The sequence below is a fragment of the Equus przewalskii genome, chromosome 18, assembly GCF_037783145.1.
Source record: "Equus przewalskii isolate Varuska chromosome 18, EquPr2, whole genome shotgun sequence".
Lineage (NCBI taxonomy): Eukaryota > Metazoa > Chordata > Mammalia > Perissodactyla > Equidae > Equus > Equus przewalskii.
The window spans coordinates 47058848-47079456 of NC_091848.1; the positions used below are offsets into that span (position 1 = coordinate 47058848).

Here is a 20609-nt window from a genome sequence, read left to right on the forward strand (position 1 = left end):
TTTAAACCTATTATTTTGCTAACGAATTTCTAACAGACAACATGAACTTATTTGACTAGTAAACCCAGACTCCATGCCTGCATCATATCCAAATACCGAAAACTCTGACAACAAGACTACTTCAATCAAATGAGCAAACTTAAACAAGCTTTCATTTACCAAAGGTTGTCACATCACGTTAACTTTGAAAGACACTGGGTGAATTTCTAATACATTTAGAATTTATGTAAGTGCTTACTTTAAGACAATTAAACAGAGCTCTTGATTTTGTCCATACCAGCCAGAGGTAAAATACCACACACATATAACATGTATACAGACACACATACACAGAGTCTCCACAGCTATTGTTTTAAAAATTATTGGGGCCGGCCCCGTGGCCAAGTGGTTAAGTTCACGCACTCCGCTTCGGCAGCCTAGGGTTCGGATCCTGGGCATGGACATAGCACTGCTCATTAGGCCATATCGAGGTGGCATCCCACATATCACAACTAGAAGGACCCACAACTAAAATATACAACTATATACTGGCGGGATTTGGGCAGAAAAAAGCAGGAAAAAAAAAAAGAAGATTGGTAACAGTTGGTAACAGTTGCTAGCTCAGGTACCAATCTTTAAAAAAAAAAAAAATTATTGCCATCAATCAGGTACAGTAATACAAGGCTCCCTAATTATGAATCCAAATTTTGTTTTGAACCTTTTTACCAATATTTGTGGAGAAGACACTCAAGATGCTAGATTTTTTGGCAAAGGCACGCTTGTGATCGTTTTTCCTTTTTTTTTTTTCAGTCTTGGGAATTAGTGATGGGCTAGGTAGTCCCCAGAGGATTAGCAAGCTCTTTGAGATAAGGGAAATGGGTGGAACCTGAACTGCCTCCAGACCTGCTTTCCAGCCTTACAAGGATTTTCCAAGGACAGTTGCTCTTCATTTCTCAGAAACTGGGTTGTAATTCAAATGACATTAAACATTGATCTACCTGTCCAACTGCATCATAAAGGCACAGAGAAACCCCTCAAGTTTTCTCCAAGATGGAGTTTCTGGGGCATGATTCATCCAACTGAAAGTATTTCCAATTAGTTTGAATGTACCAGAGTGGTGAGTCTCCGGGGATGCTTGGGGCCTTTCCCATGGCGGTAAAGGCAGTTTCCACCTGAGAGTGGACCAGAGAAGGGTGTAGAGCCCAATTGTGGGTGTCAAATAGTTTTAAGATTTAGTCAAGTCCTGCTCAGCTGGGGCACTTAGTCTCTGAGCCCACACAAAGTAAGGCAGGGAAGCAGGAGGCAAAGGCCTGGAACTGGCTGGAGGCTGGGGCTCCCAGAGCTGGGCTTGAGAGTTAAGTCCCTGACAAAAGGTTTAAGTTTGATTTTGCAGAAGGTCCAGGTTCTGGTCAGGTCCAGCCTGAACTTAACCTCGACTTGGTGACAACAGAGGAGGTGATGAATGAAACAGACAAAGAAAGGAAAAGAGGAGATCAGACCTCGCCCTCATGGCCTCTTCCAGAGGGTTATCAAGATAAGAGTCACACAACAGTTCCCATGCTGGGGCACACTACCCTAGCACAACAGTTCACAGAATAAATCACAGGTCTCCTACCCTCGTAACCCACTCAGTAGGTGACTAAAATACTCAATGGGTCAACCGTCAAGAGAGGGAACCCCACTTGGGGTTGCTGGGGTGATCAGGCCTGGAAACCAGAGTGGGGGGGACTCCCAGGGGTGGAGCCTTTCACTCTAAAGATTTCTTTGTTTCTCAGTTGCAAAGCTCGAAAGGAGACCAAAATGACCACTGTAACCCTAATAGAGACAAAAGAAAAGAGTCCATTACCTTGAAAATCCCCCCCTGAACCTAGGGCAGCGACCTACCTGTTGTTCCCTCTGTGGTGTTCCTATAGCAAGGGGTGACGGGGGCGTCCCCTGGCAGTGCATCCATTGTATACCTTCCATATTTTGCCTGGGAGTAATAGGTACTTGGTGAATGGTCCCAGAGATAAAAGAAGAACTTTAAGAGAGATGAAAGAAAAGGATCCATTACCTTGAAATCCCCCCTGATGGGGTTCCTATAGCAAGGGGTGATAGGGGCATCCCCCTGAATTGCATCCCTTGTATACTTTCCCTATTATGCCTCGCAGTAATAGGGACCTGGTGAATGGTCCCAGAGGTAAAAGAATAGAGAAAAACAGTGAGGAATTTTCTACTAGTCTGGGGGACATTCTATCCAATTGCCTCCTGGAGCCATTCTCCCAAGAAGGGGCTCCCATATTCAACCAAAGCTTAGAGTTTGGTACTTTCCTTGAACTGGAGTCCCGATTGGGACTTTCCTGCAGTTTGGAATGTGGTCAGGAGCCATGGAGAGGGATCCCAATCCAGCCTTAGGAAAAGAAACCTGCCATGGGAGTCTTGGAGATTGGTGACCATCCTAATGACTTAAGTGGTTGACCCGTGCCCATGAAAAGTTTATATATTAGAGATAGAGTTAGGAAGGAATGGATGAATTCATTCTTCATCACCCTCAGGCTTAAGGTACTGATTCTCTTCAAGCTGAATGCCATGGTTTGCCCCATGGAGTAGCCATAGGCAGCAAATGTGGATTCATACAGATGTCCGAGAAAGTTCCTGATGAAGAAGTGAATTTAGATCCATCCTGAAAAAGAGAAAGGCACAAGGAAGAAAAGGGCACTTACTAGAACTTCAGCTCACAAGCTGATGAAGCAAGACCCCCGTACGGGCCACCAGAAGAAACGATGCAGGCTCGGTAAGTCAAGGAGTCAAAAGAAAGTTTTCTTGGACTCTCACGGTCTGGCAGTAGTGCTCTTTTATTCAGAGAATAGCGTGGAGTAGCATGGGGACAGGACCCATGGGCAGTGAAGAGCTGCAATGTGTTGAGGGTTACCGCTAAATTTATAAGGCATAGGTATGTGAGTTATTTCTTTACAAGACAAAGGAAAGATCATGAAAAATATCATTGTTAAAATGGTGTCAGTGCAGGTGGGGTCTGGTTATTGGGTGTTCCTATAACTTTAGATAAGAATCAGATCAGATTAAGTCAGGATGTTCTATGCTTCCTGGAGGATGATATAGATCAGTATGTAGGGCAGGACACCTTGGACTGCTCTCCCTGGGGCAGCCTTAATCGTCATCAGGAGAACAAATTAAATTCACATGAGACAGACTAACAGGAGAAAATTAAACAAAGCTTTATAACATGTATACATGGGAGAGGCTCAGGCAAGCTGAGCAACTCACCAAAATGGCTGAAGCCACCACCTTAAATACCATCTTCAGCTAAAGGCAAAGGAGGATGTTGGGGGTGGGGGGAGTGGATCATGGGAGCTTACCACACAAGTACAGTAAACAAGAGTCAGGTTATTACACAGACTTGAGTCCTTGCCTTCCACATTGATAAGAGTTTCTAGAGATAAGGTCATCCCCTAAGTGTTTCAGTAAAAATTATTTGTCTACCATATTAGTTTCTCTTAAACATCTTTAATACAAAGCAGTAAAATGATTTTTAAACAATGTATTTGCATAAAAATAATTTTATGTGAAAACCAATATATGTATTTTTTCATCATCACTGTTTATTTTTTTGTACAGTCTCAGGTTTGCAAAGTCATTTATATAATGAAGTAGAACAGAATCATCATTTCAGGCCCATCAAAGTAGCTGAGATTATATACTCAGAGTCCTCGGTGAGAGATTTGATACCAATGCTATGGATTTAGGGTTGTGAACCAACAGGGAGCACATCCCAGGAAGATTCCTCTCAAGTTAATAGGGTAAGCCTCTTTTCAAGGGTTCTGCTATGTCAATAAAGAACCCACTGGTATATCAATTTAGCATATTACGTAAATCCTGGCCCTCTTCCCAGTTTCACCTTTACTCAAATTTTATCATATTTACTTACAACATTTTATCACTTGACTTGGATAAATGAATACTGTGACACACACTTAGATTTCAGTCTCTTTGTTTCCTGATTGGAATAAATACAGTCGTGCAATATTATATATTATATAAATACAGTCAGACAGTATTATACTTTGCATTGCTTTCACAACCACCACTATTTAAGCAGGTCAAGGCAGGAAGTGAGGACATAAATGGAGTAAAGCTCAGATAAACCATGTGTGTTAGCTTCCTAGGACTGCTGTAACAAAGTTCCACAAACTGAGTTGCTTATTGTCTCACAGTTCTGGAGGCTAGAAGTCCAAAATCAAGCTGTCAGCAGGGCCCTGCTCTCTCTGACACATGTAGGGGAGAACCCTTCCTTGCTTCTCCCCAGCTTCTCGTGGTTTTCTGGAAATCTTTGGCACTCCATGAATTGTAGATGCATCACTCTAACCCTCCCTCTTCACGGGGAGCTCTCTCTGGTTTTAGAATGGGACGTAGTCTGTGACGCCTTTGCGTAAACATGGAATGAATCACTCATCACCCTCAAAAAATACCTGTTGTATTTTGCAGTCTCTTCTAAAATTTGATTCTATAATCTCTTCATGGGGATGACAACTCCAAAAGGAATTAATATCAAAACAGTTCTGCCACAGTGGCTAGAAAAGTGATGAGGAGGAGAGCAAAAACAAAAGTAGAGGAAGTTTGCTTTCTGTGACCAACCCTTCACCCCCAAAGCCTAAAACAGACCCTAGACACTCTTAGCCTACATGTTGGACTCCAGGCCATTAGCTGAGCACTCAACTCAGACCCTCACTTCCCTAAACCCTGGGCCTTCCACCCCCCAAATATGTCTGTCCGTAGTCTGCATCATATCACCTTCAGGTAGTGGTTCTTAACTTTTTAGAGGATCACAAACCCATTTAAGAGTCTAATGAAAGCTCTGGACCCTTTTCTAAGACTCTGGCATCCAATCAAGCATTTGACAAATATTTACTGAGCACCTAATCTGTGCAAGGCACTATGCTCAGTGCTGGAGACACAATATTAAACAGCACAGATATCTTTTCTTGCTCTCAGGGAGCTTATATGCTAGAAAGACAGTTAGATGATAAATAGAAAACTACACAATTAATTATTCATTTTCATTAAAATACTGGTTCAAAGAGAGGACATATGGAGCACAGTGAGGAGATGTGAAAATCTAAACTAGACTGAAGGGGGCAGTTCTGGAATGTTTCTTTAGGAAATTTTACTAGCCGATAGCTGAAGATCAGGAGAATTTAGCCAGTCAAATGGAGCAGTGGGGAAAACTCTCCAGGCACATTGAAGAGCATGTATCAAGGCCCTGAGGCAAAAAGGGAAAAAGCATATTCAAGAAATGAAGGTGATAGATCATGATGATGGTCCTGTGTCTTCACTTCACCCTTTATCTTCTGTTTTTTTTTTTTTAAAGATTTTATTTTTTCCTTTTTATCCCCAAAGCCCCCCGGTACCTAGCTGTGTATTCTTCAATGTGGGTTCTTCTAGTTGTGGCATGTGGGACGCTGCCTCAGCGTGGTCTGATGAGCAGTGCCATGTCCGCGCCCAGGATTCGAACTAACGAAACACTGGGCCGCCTGCAGCGGAGCGCGCACACTTAACCACTCGGCCACGGGGCCAGCCCCCACCCTTTATCTTCTGTTTTGCTATATGTGTTTGAAGTTCCTTTTGCTAAAAAGGTACCATCTATCTATTTTCACATTCCTTGAATCTGTTTTGATTAATAGGATGTAATAGAAGCAACATGTGTGAATTCCAAGCCTAGGCCTTGTGTGCTTTCACTTGCTTTCCCTTGTACTTCTCTAATTGCCACAGGAACATGCCCAGGACAGCCTGCTGGAGGATCAGAGACATGTGGAACAGAATCAAGTTGCCTCAGTTTCCCCAGGTGACTACCTGCTGACCCTCAGACATAGGAACAAGTGTAGCCAAGATGTGTAGAGCTCTCTAGCTAACCATACAGATGAATGAATGGTGGTCATATGCCCCTAAGATTTGGTGATGGTCTGCAAAATAATCATGGCATTAGATAACTGACACAGTCAACTTGGCTGAAGGGCACAGAGAGTCAGGGGAAACGGTGCAAGCTGAAGCTGGTGAAGTAGCTAGGGGACAGACTACTAATCTTGTTATGGATCTTAGATGATACTCTAAGAGTGATGGAAAGCCATTGGAACATATGAATCAGGGAGTTGTCACAATCAGAATCTAGAAAGATCACTTGGGTACATTTATAGGGAATGGATTAGCAATATTTCAGGCAAGTGATGGTAACGTCTAGAATAAAGGCAGTTGTGGTGGAGAAGTAGAGATGTGTATTTTGTTTTTAGGATGTAACAGTAGTAGGATTTTGAGTAACTGGGTATAGGAACAGATGGAGAGAGAAATGTTAGGGATGCCCGCCATTTCAGGCTTGTATGCCTGTATGGATGATGACACTGTCCACTGTGACAGGGAAAAATGGAGGAAGATGGGGTATAGGACTGGGAAAGACCAGAGTTCGGCTTCGGACCTGTTCAGTTTGAGTTTTCTGTAAGGTAGAGATGTTTGGTAGGCAGTTGCACACCCATATCTGAAGCTCAGAAGAAGTCTGGGTTAAAATTAGTAATTTTGGAGCTGTGAGTGTATCGATCATAGCTGAAGCCATGGGCATGGATGAGATCACACAGGGAAAGAGCACAAAGTGAGAAAACGAAAGGTCCTATATCTATGCTTTTGAGAACTGCAAAATGTAAAGTTTGGGTCCAGAAGGACTGGCTGGAAAGATAAGAGGAAAATCCAGTGCACATAGTGTCACTGATGATAATGGGAGAGAGTGTCAAGAAAGAGAGTCTAGTGTGAGATATTGTGCGGAGGTAAAAAATATTCATTGAACTTAGTGACATGGAGGTTGCCAAAGTAAAAACTGAGAAAGAAAGCAAAAACTTGCTCGCAATTTCAAGAGGATCGTGGAGCTATGCCATCACAAACCCCTGAAGTCTAGATTAGAAACTCCCACCTCTGGCTTCCTAAAAGCCATCTGATCAGATAACCCAATTGGGTTCGAAGTGTTAATTCTTTACCATCAAAGACAAGGAAAATTATTTAGCTGACTTTAAGGCCAACTGTAAATATGTGAGTTTTGTGCTCCCAGCCAGGCCAGTGGCCCAAAGTAAAAGGTTAGAATAATATAAAGAACGTAGTTTATTTATTTGCCTGTGGGAAAGCCTGTTCCTCTGCAAGTGTAGAAAGCATCAGATGAACCAACTTCCGGGAGGTGACTGCACAGAGGTGAAGCTCTGCCAGGTATCCCGATCTATTGTCCAGGCATGGCCAACACTGGCTTCTTCCTGCCCTGGAAAGTAATCTTCTTGTTTGGACCTGACTGGACTATTCTTAACCCAACCAGAGATAACACCTGATGATGTGAGCAAAATCTGGGGATTCCTGAGAAGGGATTCCAGAAACTACAGTCAGAAATACGTAAATTTGAGATAATGAAAGCAGAAAAAGTTTTAAAAGACTCCCAGTTTCACACAATGAACTCTCTCTCTTGACCATTCAACCACTGAACCATGACTGCTAATTGCCACAGGCCAGTGATTTCACAACTCAGCCCTTCACACTACTGAGCAATTGCAATAATTAGAAAGTTCATCCTTTTACCTTGTCCTACTTGGTTCTAGTTCTGCCCTCTGGATCTTTGTACTATTTTGCTAGGGGTGCCATAACAAATTACCACAAATTTGATGGCTTAAAACAACAGAAATTTATTCTCTCACAGTTTCGGAGGCAAAAAGTCCAAAATCAAGGTTGTTTGCCGTGCTGTGTACTGCCTCCAAAGGGTCTATGGGCAATCCATTCTTTGCCTCTTCTAGCTTTGGGTGGCCACAGGCATTCCTTGGCTTGTTGCCAGTCACTCTCATGTTTCTCTGGTCACATTGCCTTCTCCTCTCCTCTATGCGTCTCTTATAAAGACACTTTCCACTGGATTTAGGGTGCTCTGAGATAAGCCAGAATGATCTTATCTCAAGGTCTTCATCTTAAATTACATCTGCACAGACCTATTTTCCAAAGAAATGTTCAAGTTCTGGGGATTAAGATGCAAACCTTATCACCTTACAAAAGAGAGAAGTGGACTATTTAATAACACGAAAGGTGGGGTTTTAGGTACTACTTCTTGGAGTAACTCTCCAAGAAGTTTTGATCAAAACCACTTCAAAAATTTACATCACATCAGGGGCCGGCCCTGTGGCCGAGCGGTTAAGTCCGCATGCTCTGCTTCGGCGGCCCAGGTTTTTACTGGTTCGGATCCTGGGCGTGGACATGGCACCGCTCCTCAGCCCATGCGGAGGCTGCATCCCACATAGCACAACCAGAGGCACTCACAACCAGAGGCAGAGAATACACAACTATGTATCAGGGGGCTTTTGGGAGAAGAGAAAATAAAAAGGAAGATTGGCAACAGATGTTGGCTGAGGTGCCAGTCTTTTAAGAAAAAATTATATCACATCAAAATTCTTTCCATCTGGTTATATCTAGTTCTGCCATTTTACATCTGGAAAAACTACGTAGCTTTCCCAAGCCTCCAGGGTTTCTGTTGTAATTGTCATTGTCGTTTGTTTTTCTGTTGTGTAATAGAATAGCTGTACCCTTAATGTGAAATTAAATGACATAATATATGAACAGCAATCAGCCTTATTCGGCACTATGTGTGTAAAATAGCAAAGTGCTCAATAAACGTTAGTTGTTTTTTTATTATTAGTTTACGGTACTTTGAAGTTTTCAGTGTGTAAACAGTGACTCATCTGATTTAATCCTCATAATCCCATAGTTGGCTACTTATGTCAGGAGAATTAGACTTGGCAAGAGTTGTCTTATATTACTGCATTATTAGTTTAAGGATTAATTTTTATTTGCCCCTCCTCTTCTCCAAAGTGACTTGAAGCAGTTTCAAAATATATATAGTTACAGGGCCAGCCCAGTGGCGCAGAGGTTAAGTTCGCATGTTCTGCTTCTTAGCGGCCGGGGGTTCCGGTTCAGATCCCAGGTGCGGACATGGCACTGATTGGCAGGCCATGCTGTGGTAGGCGTCCCACGTATAAAGTAGAGAAAGATAGGTATGGATGTTAGCTCAGGGCCAGGCTTCCTCAGCAAAAAAAAGAGGAGGACTGGCAGTAGTTAGCTCAGGCCTAATCTTCCTCAAAAAAAAAAAAAAAGAAAAAAAAATATATATAGTTAAAAAGCAGTAAATTGGGGAAATTAGAACCAAGTAAAAAGTGAGCACTCATATCAACCATAATGGTAAGCTCAATTCATCAAGTGTCCTACTTAGCTCTACAGAAGTCTTAACAGTGGCTTTCTGGATAATGGGAAAATGGGTCAATTTTTTGATGTCTCTCCTTCCCTGGCTTTTAATTTTTTGAACTTTACAACTTTTCTATAATCACGTATTACTTATTATTTTCATAATCAGAAAGAAACTTCTTAATTGGACTTTGCCTTCTTGACAGTCAAGGCAAGAAGGGAAAATCAGTCATTTACATAGTTAGGATCTGAAAGCAGAGAGTGTGCAAATTCCTTCAGGAAAATAACACTTTTTCCAGTATTGGTTTTTATTTGGAACATTAAGCAGTATAATGTACTTTGACCTCAGTATCATTTCTCAGCAAATACACTGACAATGCTCACTAATGCTTTTTGCAGCATTGTTCAAAAAGAGCAAAGAGTGTAAGTGATTTTGGAATGGGCTAAGATGACGTGGTCCAAGAAAACATGCCAGTTAGACGGATTGTGTCCTTAGGCAATTACGCCTAAAGATCGCTGTGAAGCGAGCCCAAGAATGAGTAAGAAGGCAATGACTCCTGGGTCTGGTTTATCAGCACAGAGTTTGAAAATGTGCTCAGAGCTGGCTATGATAGCTTGGAATATCTGAGGATCATAAATAAAATATTTGTTTAAAAAGTTTTGCAATAATATTGTGTATAGTATAACTCCAGAAATGATGAAGTACTTGGCTCAGATGGGTGGCCTTTAGCCTGTATCCAATACAAACTAAGAGCAGGGAACACTAGACATAGAGGGAGACAGTGACATTACCTGCAGGGGTGAAGTATATGTCACTCCAGCTTTATCATCTGTAACAGTGTACTCTTTGATCAAACATTGGAGGTCAAGAGAGTCACCCCAATTGGTAAAAAAAGCTATTGCAAAGCTCTCTGCCATGTAGCTGATCACGGTGATTTTCTTTTGAATCCAAAAGCAAACCCAACTGATTAGCCTTCTGCTAACTCGTTCCTACTGTGACCTTTGTCGGGAGAGTGGTTGTATAATCATTTTAACCCCTGGGCTTTGATGGGAGATTGAGAGCAGAGCATGTGGGATTATATTTCCACTGATAAAGGTCAAGAGTAATGGCATTCAAGGCTGTTGACTGAGGAAAGATTTTATCTGGAAACCAAACAAAAAAGGTGGCCGAGATGAATAGATTGTGAAAATAGAGGAAATAACAGTATTCTTGCTTAGATGAAAGGCCACCGTCAAGTAGCCAGGAGGAACCCAGTTCCTTTTTTACACTATGAACTACAAAATTTTAAAAAATATACAAAAGTAGAAAGAAGAGCATAATGAACCTCAGTTTTAGCAGTGACCAACACATGGCCAATCTTATTCTCTGTCATCCATATCCAAGACACCATATCGTTACAGATGCAATTATGGGGAATCAAAGTATACATTTAACTATAATAAATACATTTCTCAATTGTATTTCCCATGCATGTTATTTCATGAATTTTCACAAGTTGTTTTTAAATACATGTAGGTGGGTTTATTTTGTCTGTCATTGTGTTAAATTTCTTCAGGAAAAGGATTTTATCAGTGTCTCCCTCTGCAACTCTCTCTCAGGACCCAGTACAATGGGGTGGCTGAAACAGTGCTTGATAAATGCTACCCACTGCAAGATACGTGCTGCCATTCTGCTCACCATAAACACTCAGTTTTGGCATCCTCTTTAAGCGTTTTGGGGGCTCTCTGTCTCTGATGGCAGGTTGTGGCTGTCAATAATGTACAGCAGGATGGCAAAATTCAGAAAGCCAATGCTAAATAGAAAGGATTTTAACTTTTGTTTGTTTTATTCCTTTTGTCTTATTCTCAGCACAAGGATGCACTGGGGTCTCTGCTTCTGCTGGAGCAAAGCCCAGAAGGTTTCCTCTCTGCTCAGCCAGAGAGCAGCTCCCACTGCCAGCATTCCTACCTCCTCCTCAACCCCATGTCCACCTCCGGACGGGGCGGTGGGGCTGACTGCAGGGAGAAGGAGTTGAAAACCACTGAGAACAGAGGCCTGTGCTGTTTCAGTGGGAGTTTTGAGGTCACAGGGCAGACAGCCCTCAGCTCGCGTTGGGAGATACATCCCTTCTCACTTGAGCCTGACAGGCACTCACTTAGTGCACATCCAACTTATAACTGAGGAAATGTAAATTCAGAAATTAAACAGTTGACCCAAGATCACTCATCACTTAATGCCAAGATTAGAACTTAAACCCCATTCTTTTGGCTCTAAATCCATTATGCTTGTCTCTGTGCCTCATGACCACCAATTTCCAAAAGCCTTTTTCCTATTCTCTGGTTCAGTCACACTCTCCCACAGGGAAGGAAGGAGGTTCCAACGCAAGGCTGATAGAACACCTCCTCCTCCTATGATGTAGGGCATAAAATTAATTTGTTCAAAAAACATTTATTGACCACTTGTACGAGTTGTTAGGGAAAAGCAAGCAAGCAAACATAAAAATCTCTGCCCTCGTAAAGCTTACAATCTAATGGAAGGAGACAGATACTAAACAAAATAAACAAGTAAAGCACATAGCTCACTAGATGGTGATGGGTACAATGGAGAAAAATGATGGAGGAGAGGGAGATAGAGAGTATTTGTTGGGAAAGGGCTTACGTGGCTGTCTATAGGGAGAACATTCCGGGAAGAGAGAAGAGTAAGTGCCAAGGTCCTGTGGTGGAAGTATGTCTGAATGTTGGTGAAACAGCAAGGAGACTGTGGCTGGCAGAGCACGATTAGGAGAAAGAGCAGTAGGACATGATCTCAGAGAGTATCAGGGAGCCCAGTCATGTCGAGCCTTATAGTCCACGTAAAGACTTTGGCTTCTACTCTAAATAAGATGGGAAGCACTTGGAGATTTTGTGCAGAAGAATGACATGATATGTCTTCACATATTTTAAAACAGTTATGAGAACAGACTGCAAGAGTGAGAAAGCAGTAGCAGGGAGATTAATTTGAAAGCAACGGCAACAATCTTGGAAACAGATGATGATGGTTCGGGCCAGGTGGTAGGCTTGAGGGTTGAGTTGGATTCTGAAGACAGTGATAGAGCAAATAGGATATACTGATAAGTAAGATGTGGGCTGAATCACAGTAGGAGGGGAGGGGCAGAGAGGCCACTGCTCAGGAAGCCTGGGGTTCAGAGTTGGAGTTTCAGCCCCATCTCACATTTATAGCGTTCCCCACGAAACTCTGAAAAGCTTGGGGCCTCATTTTGCACACTACAACAATTGGCTTACACACCCTTCCAACCTCACAAGGCTCAGCTGAATAGGATGTCTGTGCAAAAGTTGGCTTGTTTAGAATTGAAGCAGAGCTCTGTGTGACCTTGTGCAAGTTCATTAGCCTGAGCAACTGTGGTGGGGAGACGCAGGTCAAATCTGGAATAGCTTGAGAGCAAATATAAAACAAAATAAAACAAAAACATTACTGTTGCGACGAATTAATTTAGGAATCTTTATTTTAAAGGAGTTAAATTTCTTTCTTAACGAGATAGGAAAAACCTGATCCGAGAAACTGTTTTAACTGCACCCTTATCCCTAGTTGTAATATGGATTTTGTACTCTTTGAATCTGCATTATGAAATGTCACCTGGTTTATGATTAATTCATTACTAACCCCCTCCCTACCCTAAATCCTCATCTTCACTTTTAGTTTTATTTAAACACAAAAGGCCTTTTATTTTGCTTTCCCCTGTCTCTGAGCAGATTTACTACCACCCTGGAATTTTTCTAAATTTTTACTACGTGATTGAGCTATTCTAAGTGACTCAAATGTTGACAACTTTCCCAATCTTGCTTAACCATGCAAAGCCCAAGCTGCCTTTTTCCAATTCACAAATTCATAAAAAGCACCCCTAAACTGAAAGGTTCAGAGAGTATGAGGGAGTTGGTAAACCCCTCCCAGCGGGGAGAGGGCAAGAGTCACAGGGCACGACTGGTGCTCCACGCGGACCTGTCTTCTCAGCCAGCTGCGTGCTCTGAGTTACCCCTTCCTCCCCCTCTCTTCCTTCTCTATGACCCTCAGTCTTTTCCATCAAAACCTACCTATTCTAAGTTCAAGGCTCTCAATATCCTACAACATAACTGATAAGCCACTTAATAAGCCAATTTACATTGAATTTTTAGTGATGAAGAAGGATTATTCCTAGGGCTCTCTGCATTTTCAGAGGAAGCCCCAGAAAGATAATGGCCTGGCTAGGATTATGGTGGAAGTGTGGGATGCTCAGGCACTGTGAAGAGAGCTGTTTAGTAAGGAGCTGCTTTGAGAAACACTCATGAAATCCTCCCATAAAGCGGTCTCCTCCTTTGCCCGTACTTGAAGGGAGTCTTCAGTATTGTCCCTGAGACCATTTCAGGGTGTCCACGAAGTCAAAATTCTTGCCATAATCACACCAATACATTATTTGCCTTTTTCACTCTCATTCTTTCACAAGTGTGCTGTGGAGTTTTCCAGAAGTTACATGATGTGTGATGTTGACATCACTCTGATGATTAAGAGAATGCATGCCTGCACATTTTTGTTTTTAAAATGTATCAGTTTTAATTTCAAATACGGTAAATATCAACAGACATAATTCACTTTACAAGAAAGCTATTTTGGGTTCTTGATAAGGTTTTTAAGTGTGCAAAGGGGTCCTGAGACCTAAATGTTTGAGAACTGCTGCTTCAACTTGTCGTATCTGGTCTGGCAACTGAGATACCAGACATACAGCAAAACCAAAGGTAGGGTGGCATTTCCTCTTAAATTCAAAACCCTTTGAGCTCAGCGGTGTGCAACAGCTGGTATCTATAAACAAAATCGAAATATCACGAAGAAGGAAGTGCTCCAAAACTGATGGGGGCATGTCAAAAGGACACTGTGTCAAAAGGACACAGGAACCGACAAGAAGGAGCTCCCACTGGCCAGATTAGGGACATCTGATTTGTGACTTTGTGATCAATCAGCAATGTCAACAGCATCTTCTAACAGGTGAGAGATAGAGGGGAGGAGAGAGTTTCACACACAGAGGGAAAATACAAGGATCATCATTAATGTCCACATTTCATAAGAGAGTGTCAGGAACCAAATATTTACAGTTGACACTTTCAATTATTCAGTATCTTAATACAAATATAAAAAATAACACAAAATTAAATAACATATGAAACTTACTAAATATATAAATATCCAATTTAACAGTGAAAACAACAGAAGTTTTAGTTCCTAGGATACTCCCTGGATAAAGACAAGAAAGCAAAAGACACCGAAAAAGCCACTAATTGGGTCTTATGATTACATGAGTTCAAAATTGTCCCGTGAGTTAGAACAATATATGTCGAACAAAGGGATTTGTAAACCGATTCATGCTTCCTCTGCTATTGTGACAAGTTACCTCATAGAAAAAGAAGCCAGGAGGGCTGAAGCATCTGAATTAGCTGTCTACTATTCAGGAATCTCCCAAAAAACTGTTTTTATAATACGTTTATATTAGGTTGAAGTCAGAACGACTAAAACAGGGCTGGGTCATATTACGGGACAAATGGACAGGAAATGCATGCTTTTTAAAAAATGTGAGCTGCTGTCCAAGACTAACACTATTTCTTCTCGACAAAAACAGGTAAGTAAAGTTAAGGTCGCCAATGTTATTTCACAATAAATTCAGTCCCATTTTCATTATGGTAAATGTCACAGAAGTAAGACGAGGAATATCAGTGAAACCAAGGATTCTACAAAGACCACCTATTAGCAAAGCAGTAGCAGGTAGTGACTAGATACCCAGTGATGGGGAAACAGATTCGTGGGCCTGGAACAATAAGGGAAGAAGAGACGATGCAGCAACAGAACGGTGAAAGGTCGTCTCAGAAAAGTTCTTTGGTCCTTAACCTTTCTATATTCTTTCTTCTTTCACTTCTTTCCCTTTGTTTATTCCTTTTTTTTTTTTTTTTACCAGAATTACATGTTTTTAGAGCAGAACGGCAAATGATCTGGTCCAACTCCTTAACTTTCAGGATGCGGACATGGAAGTTCATTGAGATAAAGTAATTAACATAGGGTTGTCACCAGTCGGAGTCAAAGTCAGCCTCTGAGCTGTGGCTCCTGAGTCAAAGTCCGGTATTCTTTCAACAGCACAACACTGCATTGTTTCACAAAATCAAGTCCTACAACAGACTTGAGAGGTAAAAGGATTTCTTCTTGGAATTCACACAAGCACTGGGTAGCTTAGACAACAGTAGAAAGTCTTGAAATTCTTGGACTTTTTTACTCCCACCTCTTTTGCTCTTTTGGTCCCTTGGAGAATGATCCTTTTTCTACTGCTTTCCTCCTCCTCAGATTCAAGTAGACCAGGAAATAACTTTCAGGGCTCTATGTGACTCCTCTAGGGCTCTGGATAAAAGGAAGACAAGAGATTAACACTGAACATCTATAATTTTTATCCCAACAGATTTTAAGAAGATAAATAACAAAGGGTCAATAAACACAGAACTTTCCTTGTGCAGATTTCACTGGCAAAGAGAAGGAAGTAGACATTCCTGACCTTGTGCAATGTGAGGAGACTGTGACTCTCCCTAAAAAGGACACTGGTAAATCTAGGAAACAATGGTTTACAGAACCACCTAAGACTAGAAGTAAAAGAACACGTCCAAGATTTCCAAATGATCTACAGTAGTCCGCCTCACCCAAAACCCCCAGTGGATGTCTGAAACCGCGGATAGTACCAAACCCTAAACATATATATTCTGTTTTTTTCCTACACATGGAGACCTATGATTAAATTTAATTTATAAATTAGGCACAGTAAGAGATTAACAGCAATAACTAATAATAAAGTAGATTATTGCAATATACTGTAATAAAAGTGATCTTTTGAATGTGGTCTCTCTCTCAAAATATCTTACTCTACTGTACTCACTCTTCTCGTGATGATGCGAGACAATACGAGCCCTACATGATGAGATGAAGTGAGGTGAATGACACAGGCATTGTGACACAGGATTAGGCTACTATTGACCTTCTGACAATATGTCAGAAGGAGGATCATCTGCTTCTGGACCTGGGCGATCACAGGTAACTGACACAGCACAAAGTGAAACTGCGGATAAGGGGGGCCCACCGGATGTGTATTTTATTTAAAACCTGGAGCTCTGTTTCCTGTGGGTACTAGCTTGCTGGACATCAGATTGGGGATGGCCACAAAGCAGACAGATGGAGGTCCTTTCAAGAGCTCTTGGTTTTCTACCACATAAACTGGGAAGATGTGGGCCTCCCTTCAAGTCATCTAAACAGTGAAGTAAAAGACCTGAGGTTTTATCTTGGCAACACCTCTCACTCTCTGTGTAATCGTAAGCAATTCTTTACCAGAACCTGCAAAGTTCTACATGTTTTACTCTTGCCAACATTTCCAGTATCAGCTGCGGATGGTGAAAGACACAGAACAGCTCAAGCAAGAATGCCCAGGCCGAAGGGTGTGTAAGCTAGTGACCTTGTGATCAGATTATGTCATGACATCTGGATACGGTGGGTGGTAGTTGCACCCATTCAACGGTAAAATTTTGCAGAAAAATAGCCTTGTAATGCAAGATTTCTCCCAGCAATTCTGACCCCGGCAGTTCGATAAAGGTTGCTTTTCTCATATAAAGCATCACATTCCTTCCGCTTGGAATCACGAGGGTAGGGGTAGGGGTTGTGCGTTACCACTCATCCAGCCTTCATCTGGCAATTACGTAGCAAAGGAAAGATTCTTATTTTTTTGGAAACGAATATTCTTTGTATTGTCTTTCCAACTAATCACCAATTTCACCATCACAAATCGTTTATTGAGCAGCTCTGCTATTTTTGACGTAGTTTTAAGCTTAAAATAGAAAGTGACATGATCCTACCTGGGATGTAGTGTTTTACTAACATTGGCTTTGTTATCGCAAAGAGCCCATTTATAGGTTAGGTTATTATGAAATGAAGTGAAAGAAATCAAGGTAATTATACAGATAGTGTGGATAAAAAAAATTCTTCCACATGAAACAGCTACATACTCCAAGAAACAGTGAAGTTTGGAATATGCATTTCACATGATTGTCTAACTTTTCTATTGTTTTCCAACTCAGACTTGACTCACCCAAACAAAAGAAAACTGCTACTTAAATAAAGATTCCTAAAAACTAAGTGATTGTCTATGACGATCTGCCCCAAAGTGAAGTTCTTGTTTCTGAGAAGCATATAATCATTGGTGAGTTGACCAATGAGAAACAAAAGATGATTCTCAACCCTAATTTTAACCTCATTGTAGTATATGGGGAAGGGACAAATTTATGACATCAACTGAGTTTTAAGAGAAAGAACTGTTATAAAATGGTGAAAAATTTCCCTAGGAAATTTTAATTTTTTTCTCACTTTCTATTTCAGTAACAAAGTACTGGATTCATGAAAGAAGAAAGAACACTCTTTGAAAACCTATTAACCTATTATCTTCTTGGTGTAGTCTCATGGGAAGTAACTGATGATCCCATCAGGAATGGTGCCAAGAGACACTGCCTCTGACTCGTATACCTTCCTGCAGAGCACAGCTTTACAGCTGAAAAAACCAGCATCATACTCCCTGGCATTAGACAGAATCACAGGGAAAGAAAAGGGAGTCTAACTTCTCTATTAAAATAACATCAGCCATTAGAGATTACCCCTCTGTCCAAAACCTGTAAATTTGCTGATGCTTTTGTGGGCAACGAAGAAGTGATTTTGATCTAAAATAAGCTTTTTTTTTTTTGTCAATTATCTAACAAAGAGTTGAACTTGACTTAACAGATTTTCCTTACTTATCAGATTTGTCTTAACTACTGGGCAGCTCCACGAGATGATCTTTGTCTACTTATATTTAGAGAACGAATTCACCCCCTTCACACACACACACACACACACACACACACACACATACACACGCATTCAGCTGCTCCCCTCTACTTCCCTATTTCTGTTCCCATCCCCATTTCTTAGGTCACCAGGTCAGAATCTTCATGCCTTTTTTGACTGATCATGTCTCCCTGCCACCCAAAAGTTTTATGTTTTCAGGAGATGATGGCAAGAAAAAGAGAAAAATAAAAAATTTTAAAATAAGGGTAAAAAGAGATGGAAAACAAATGTAATAGGATTATTTACTTTCATCACAAATTGACAATCATAATTTGTGACTTGAAGAAATAAAAAATGTCACTATTTTCTTCCTTCTTCTAACTTCTTGTATAACGAGCTTTTGTCTTAACAAACCGGTATTTCCTCAGCCTTGAGCACTTAAGTCTCCAGCATAATCAATACTTGGTCTTACTAGCTATTTAAATATATGGGACCAAATGATCTGGCTGTTAAAAATTTTGAAATCAGCCAAAAAATCCAGTCACTCAAAATATGCCACTGAACCTTAGGTATAATTAACTGAATTGGCCACATGTCATGAAGACATCATCAGGAAATGGCAATTCTAGTGCTTACAAGATTCAGCACAGGTTTGAGTGTTTATTTCATAAATGAGAAAAGGTCTGGGGGCAGAGACAAGCTGACTCTCTTTGCTTCAGGAACTGATAAGGCATTGAACAATTATATTTCCCAGAAAATCCAAGATTTACTTAATGAACAAATGACACTTCCTTTGCAAATGCCCCTTACTAGCGGAATCTACCCTGGCCTTGAATAGATTGTTTTATAAGATTCTTGTCCAGAGGGACTTTTTAAAATGAATTTGAATACTTCACACTTTTTTGCTTGGGCTTTCCAAAAGAATATGGCAGTAACAGCAAGCACAGACTAAAATCAATGCAACAGATAATACTGCCTTTCAAGACAGGACTCCAGAGCATCATGACTAGAACATTCTGGCAGAGGTCAGAAAACCAGGGTTGTAGTCCTAAGCCTACTGTTAACTAGCTGTGTGACCCTAAGGAAGGAAGTCAGCTTCCCTCTCTGGGCTTCAGTTCCTAAGTGGAAAAGTGAAATGTTTGGACAAAGTTGACTCAAATAGCCTTCTGCCTTTGATGGTCTGCAGAGCGCTAACAAATTCTATGGGATTATGTTTATGTGTAATAAGAGTTTGCCTTTCTTACAAAAATCACAAGAATTAATCTGGTGTTTATATAAGGCTTATGGGAAATTAAGGTTCAAAAAACCTAGAACATGAAAGATATTAGTCTATGAGACATAAAATGAAAAGGAAAAAAAGATAGCATTTTAGTGAGAATTTAACAGAAATCTAAAATAAGGCTCAAAGCCAACATTTTTTTCTCTCCTATCTTTCAGTCATCTGAGATGGGGAAAATTCCCATCTCACCCCTTCACCCTAGGAAATTCCCACCACATGCAGTATAAACCACAGCTTTGCACTAGATTTTATAAATTGTCTTCAGAAACAAAAGAAATTCAATTCTCTCTCTCTAGCGTCTTTATAGCGTCTCTTGTCTTATAATGTCTCACAATGTTTTAGACTCAGCATTTATGAGGTACTGAATTTACAATAAGAAAAATGGAGTTGAAAAAAATCACTTTGAAAATCTATCTGTTCATCCAACCACCCATCCATCCATCCATCCATTCCATCATTATTTTAATGAACGTTTATTGAGCACCTGGTATACGACACGATAGATGTTGTAGGAGATAGAGAGAGATTTATAGTCTGTCAGAGCAGAATGACATGACACAGTTATTGTTAGTATGGATCACCTGCACCTTGCCAATGGTGTTTGAGACATAGTGAGAGTATAACATAGAAAGTACTACTTAATAGTACTTAATAATACATAGAAAGTACTACTAATAGTACAGATCAGACAATTTCACAGTCTCTTAAATGGAGTAGCTAGCCTGTGGAATGTAAACAGAGAAGAGATGGTCCCTTTCATTAATGGGTAGAAAGAACACAATGTGGGTGCCAAGACCCCTCCTCTGTTTTCTTTTTCCCTTCTTCTCCTCAAAGACCCCCAGTACACAGTTGTATATTCTAGTTGTAGGTCCTTCTAGTTCTGCTATTTGGGACACCACCTCAGCGTGGCTTGATGAGCTGTGCTAGGTCCGTGCCCAGGATCCGAACAGGTGAAACCCTAGGCCACCAAAGCGGAGTGTGCGAACCTAACCACTCGGTCATGGGGCTGGCTCCCCTCCTCTGGTTTTGCCATCAGACAATTCCATAGTGATCAGGTAAACATTTTCCATATTTTCTCTCATCAATCCTTATTCTCAATTTACAAAATAATTAGCCTTTAAATGGTCTTAGCAAATGAAAAGCAGAAACATCCAGTTTAAGGTCCAACTACCAGAAAATGACACAAGTCTTTTAAAATACCACCAACATTTGTGTATTTGAGAAACACCAAACAAACACATTTTGCCATCTCCTTAGTTATATCTTCAAGTG

At 40.9% G+C, this 20609-nt stretch overlaps 1 protein-coding gene across 7 annotated transcripts in view; it reads right to left on the minus strand.

Annotated features, from left to right (window-relative positions):
• Window positions 1-13754: 13754 nt before the first annotated feature.
• Window positions 13755-20609, minus strand: part of CD200 (CD200 molecule) — a 46520-nt gene continuing 39665 nt past the window's right edge. For all 7 annotated transcript variants that reach the window (XR_011529196.1, XR_011529198.1, XR_011529197.1 and 4 more), the window contains one exon: window positions 13755-15604. Coding sequence is in view for 4 of the 7 variants with exons in the window: in XM_070582688.1 (XP_070438789.1) it covers window positions 15597-15604 (8 nt within the window). In the remaining 3 variants the exon portion in view is untranslated. The remainder of the gene's footprint in view (window positions 15605-20609) is intronic.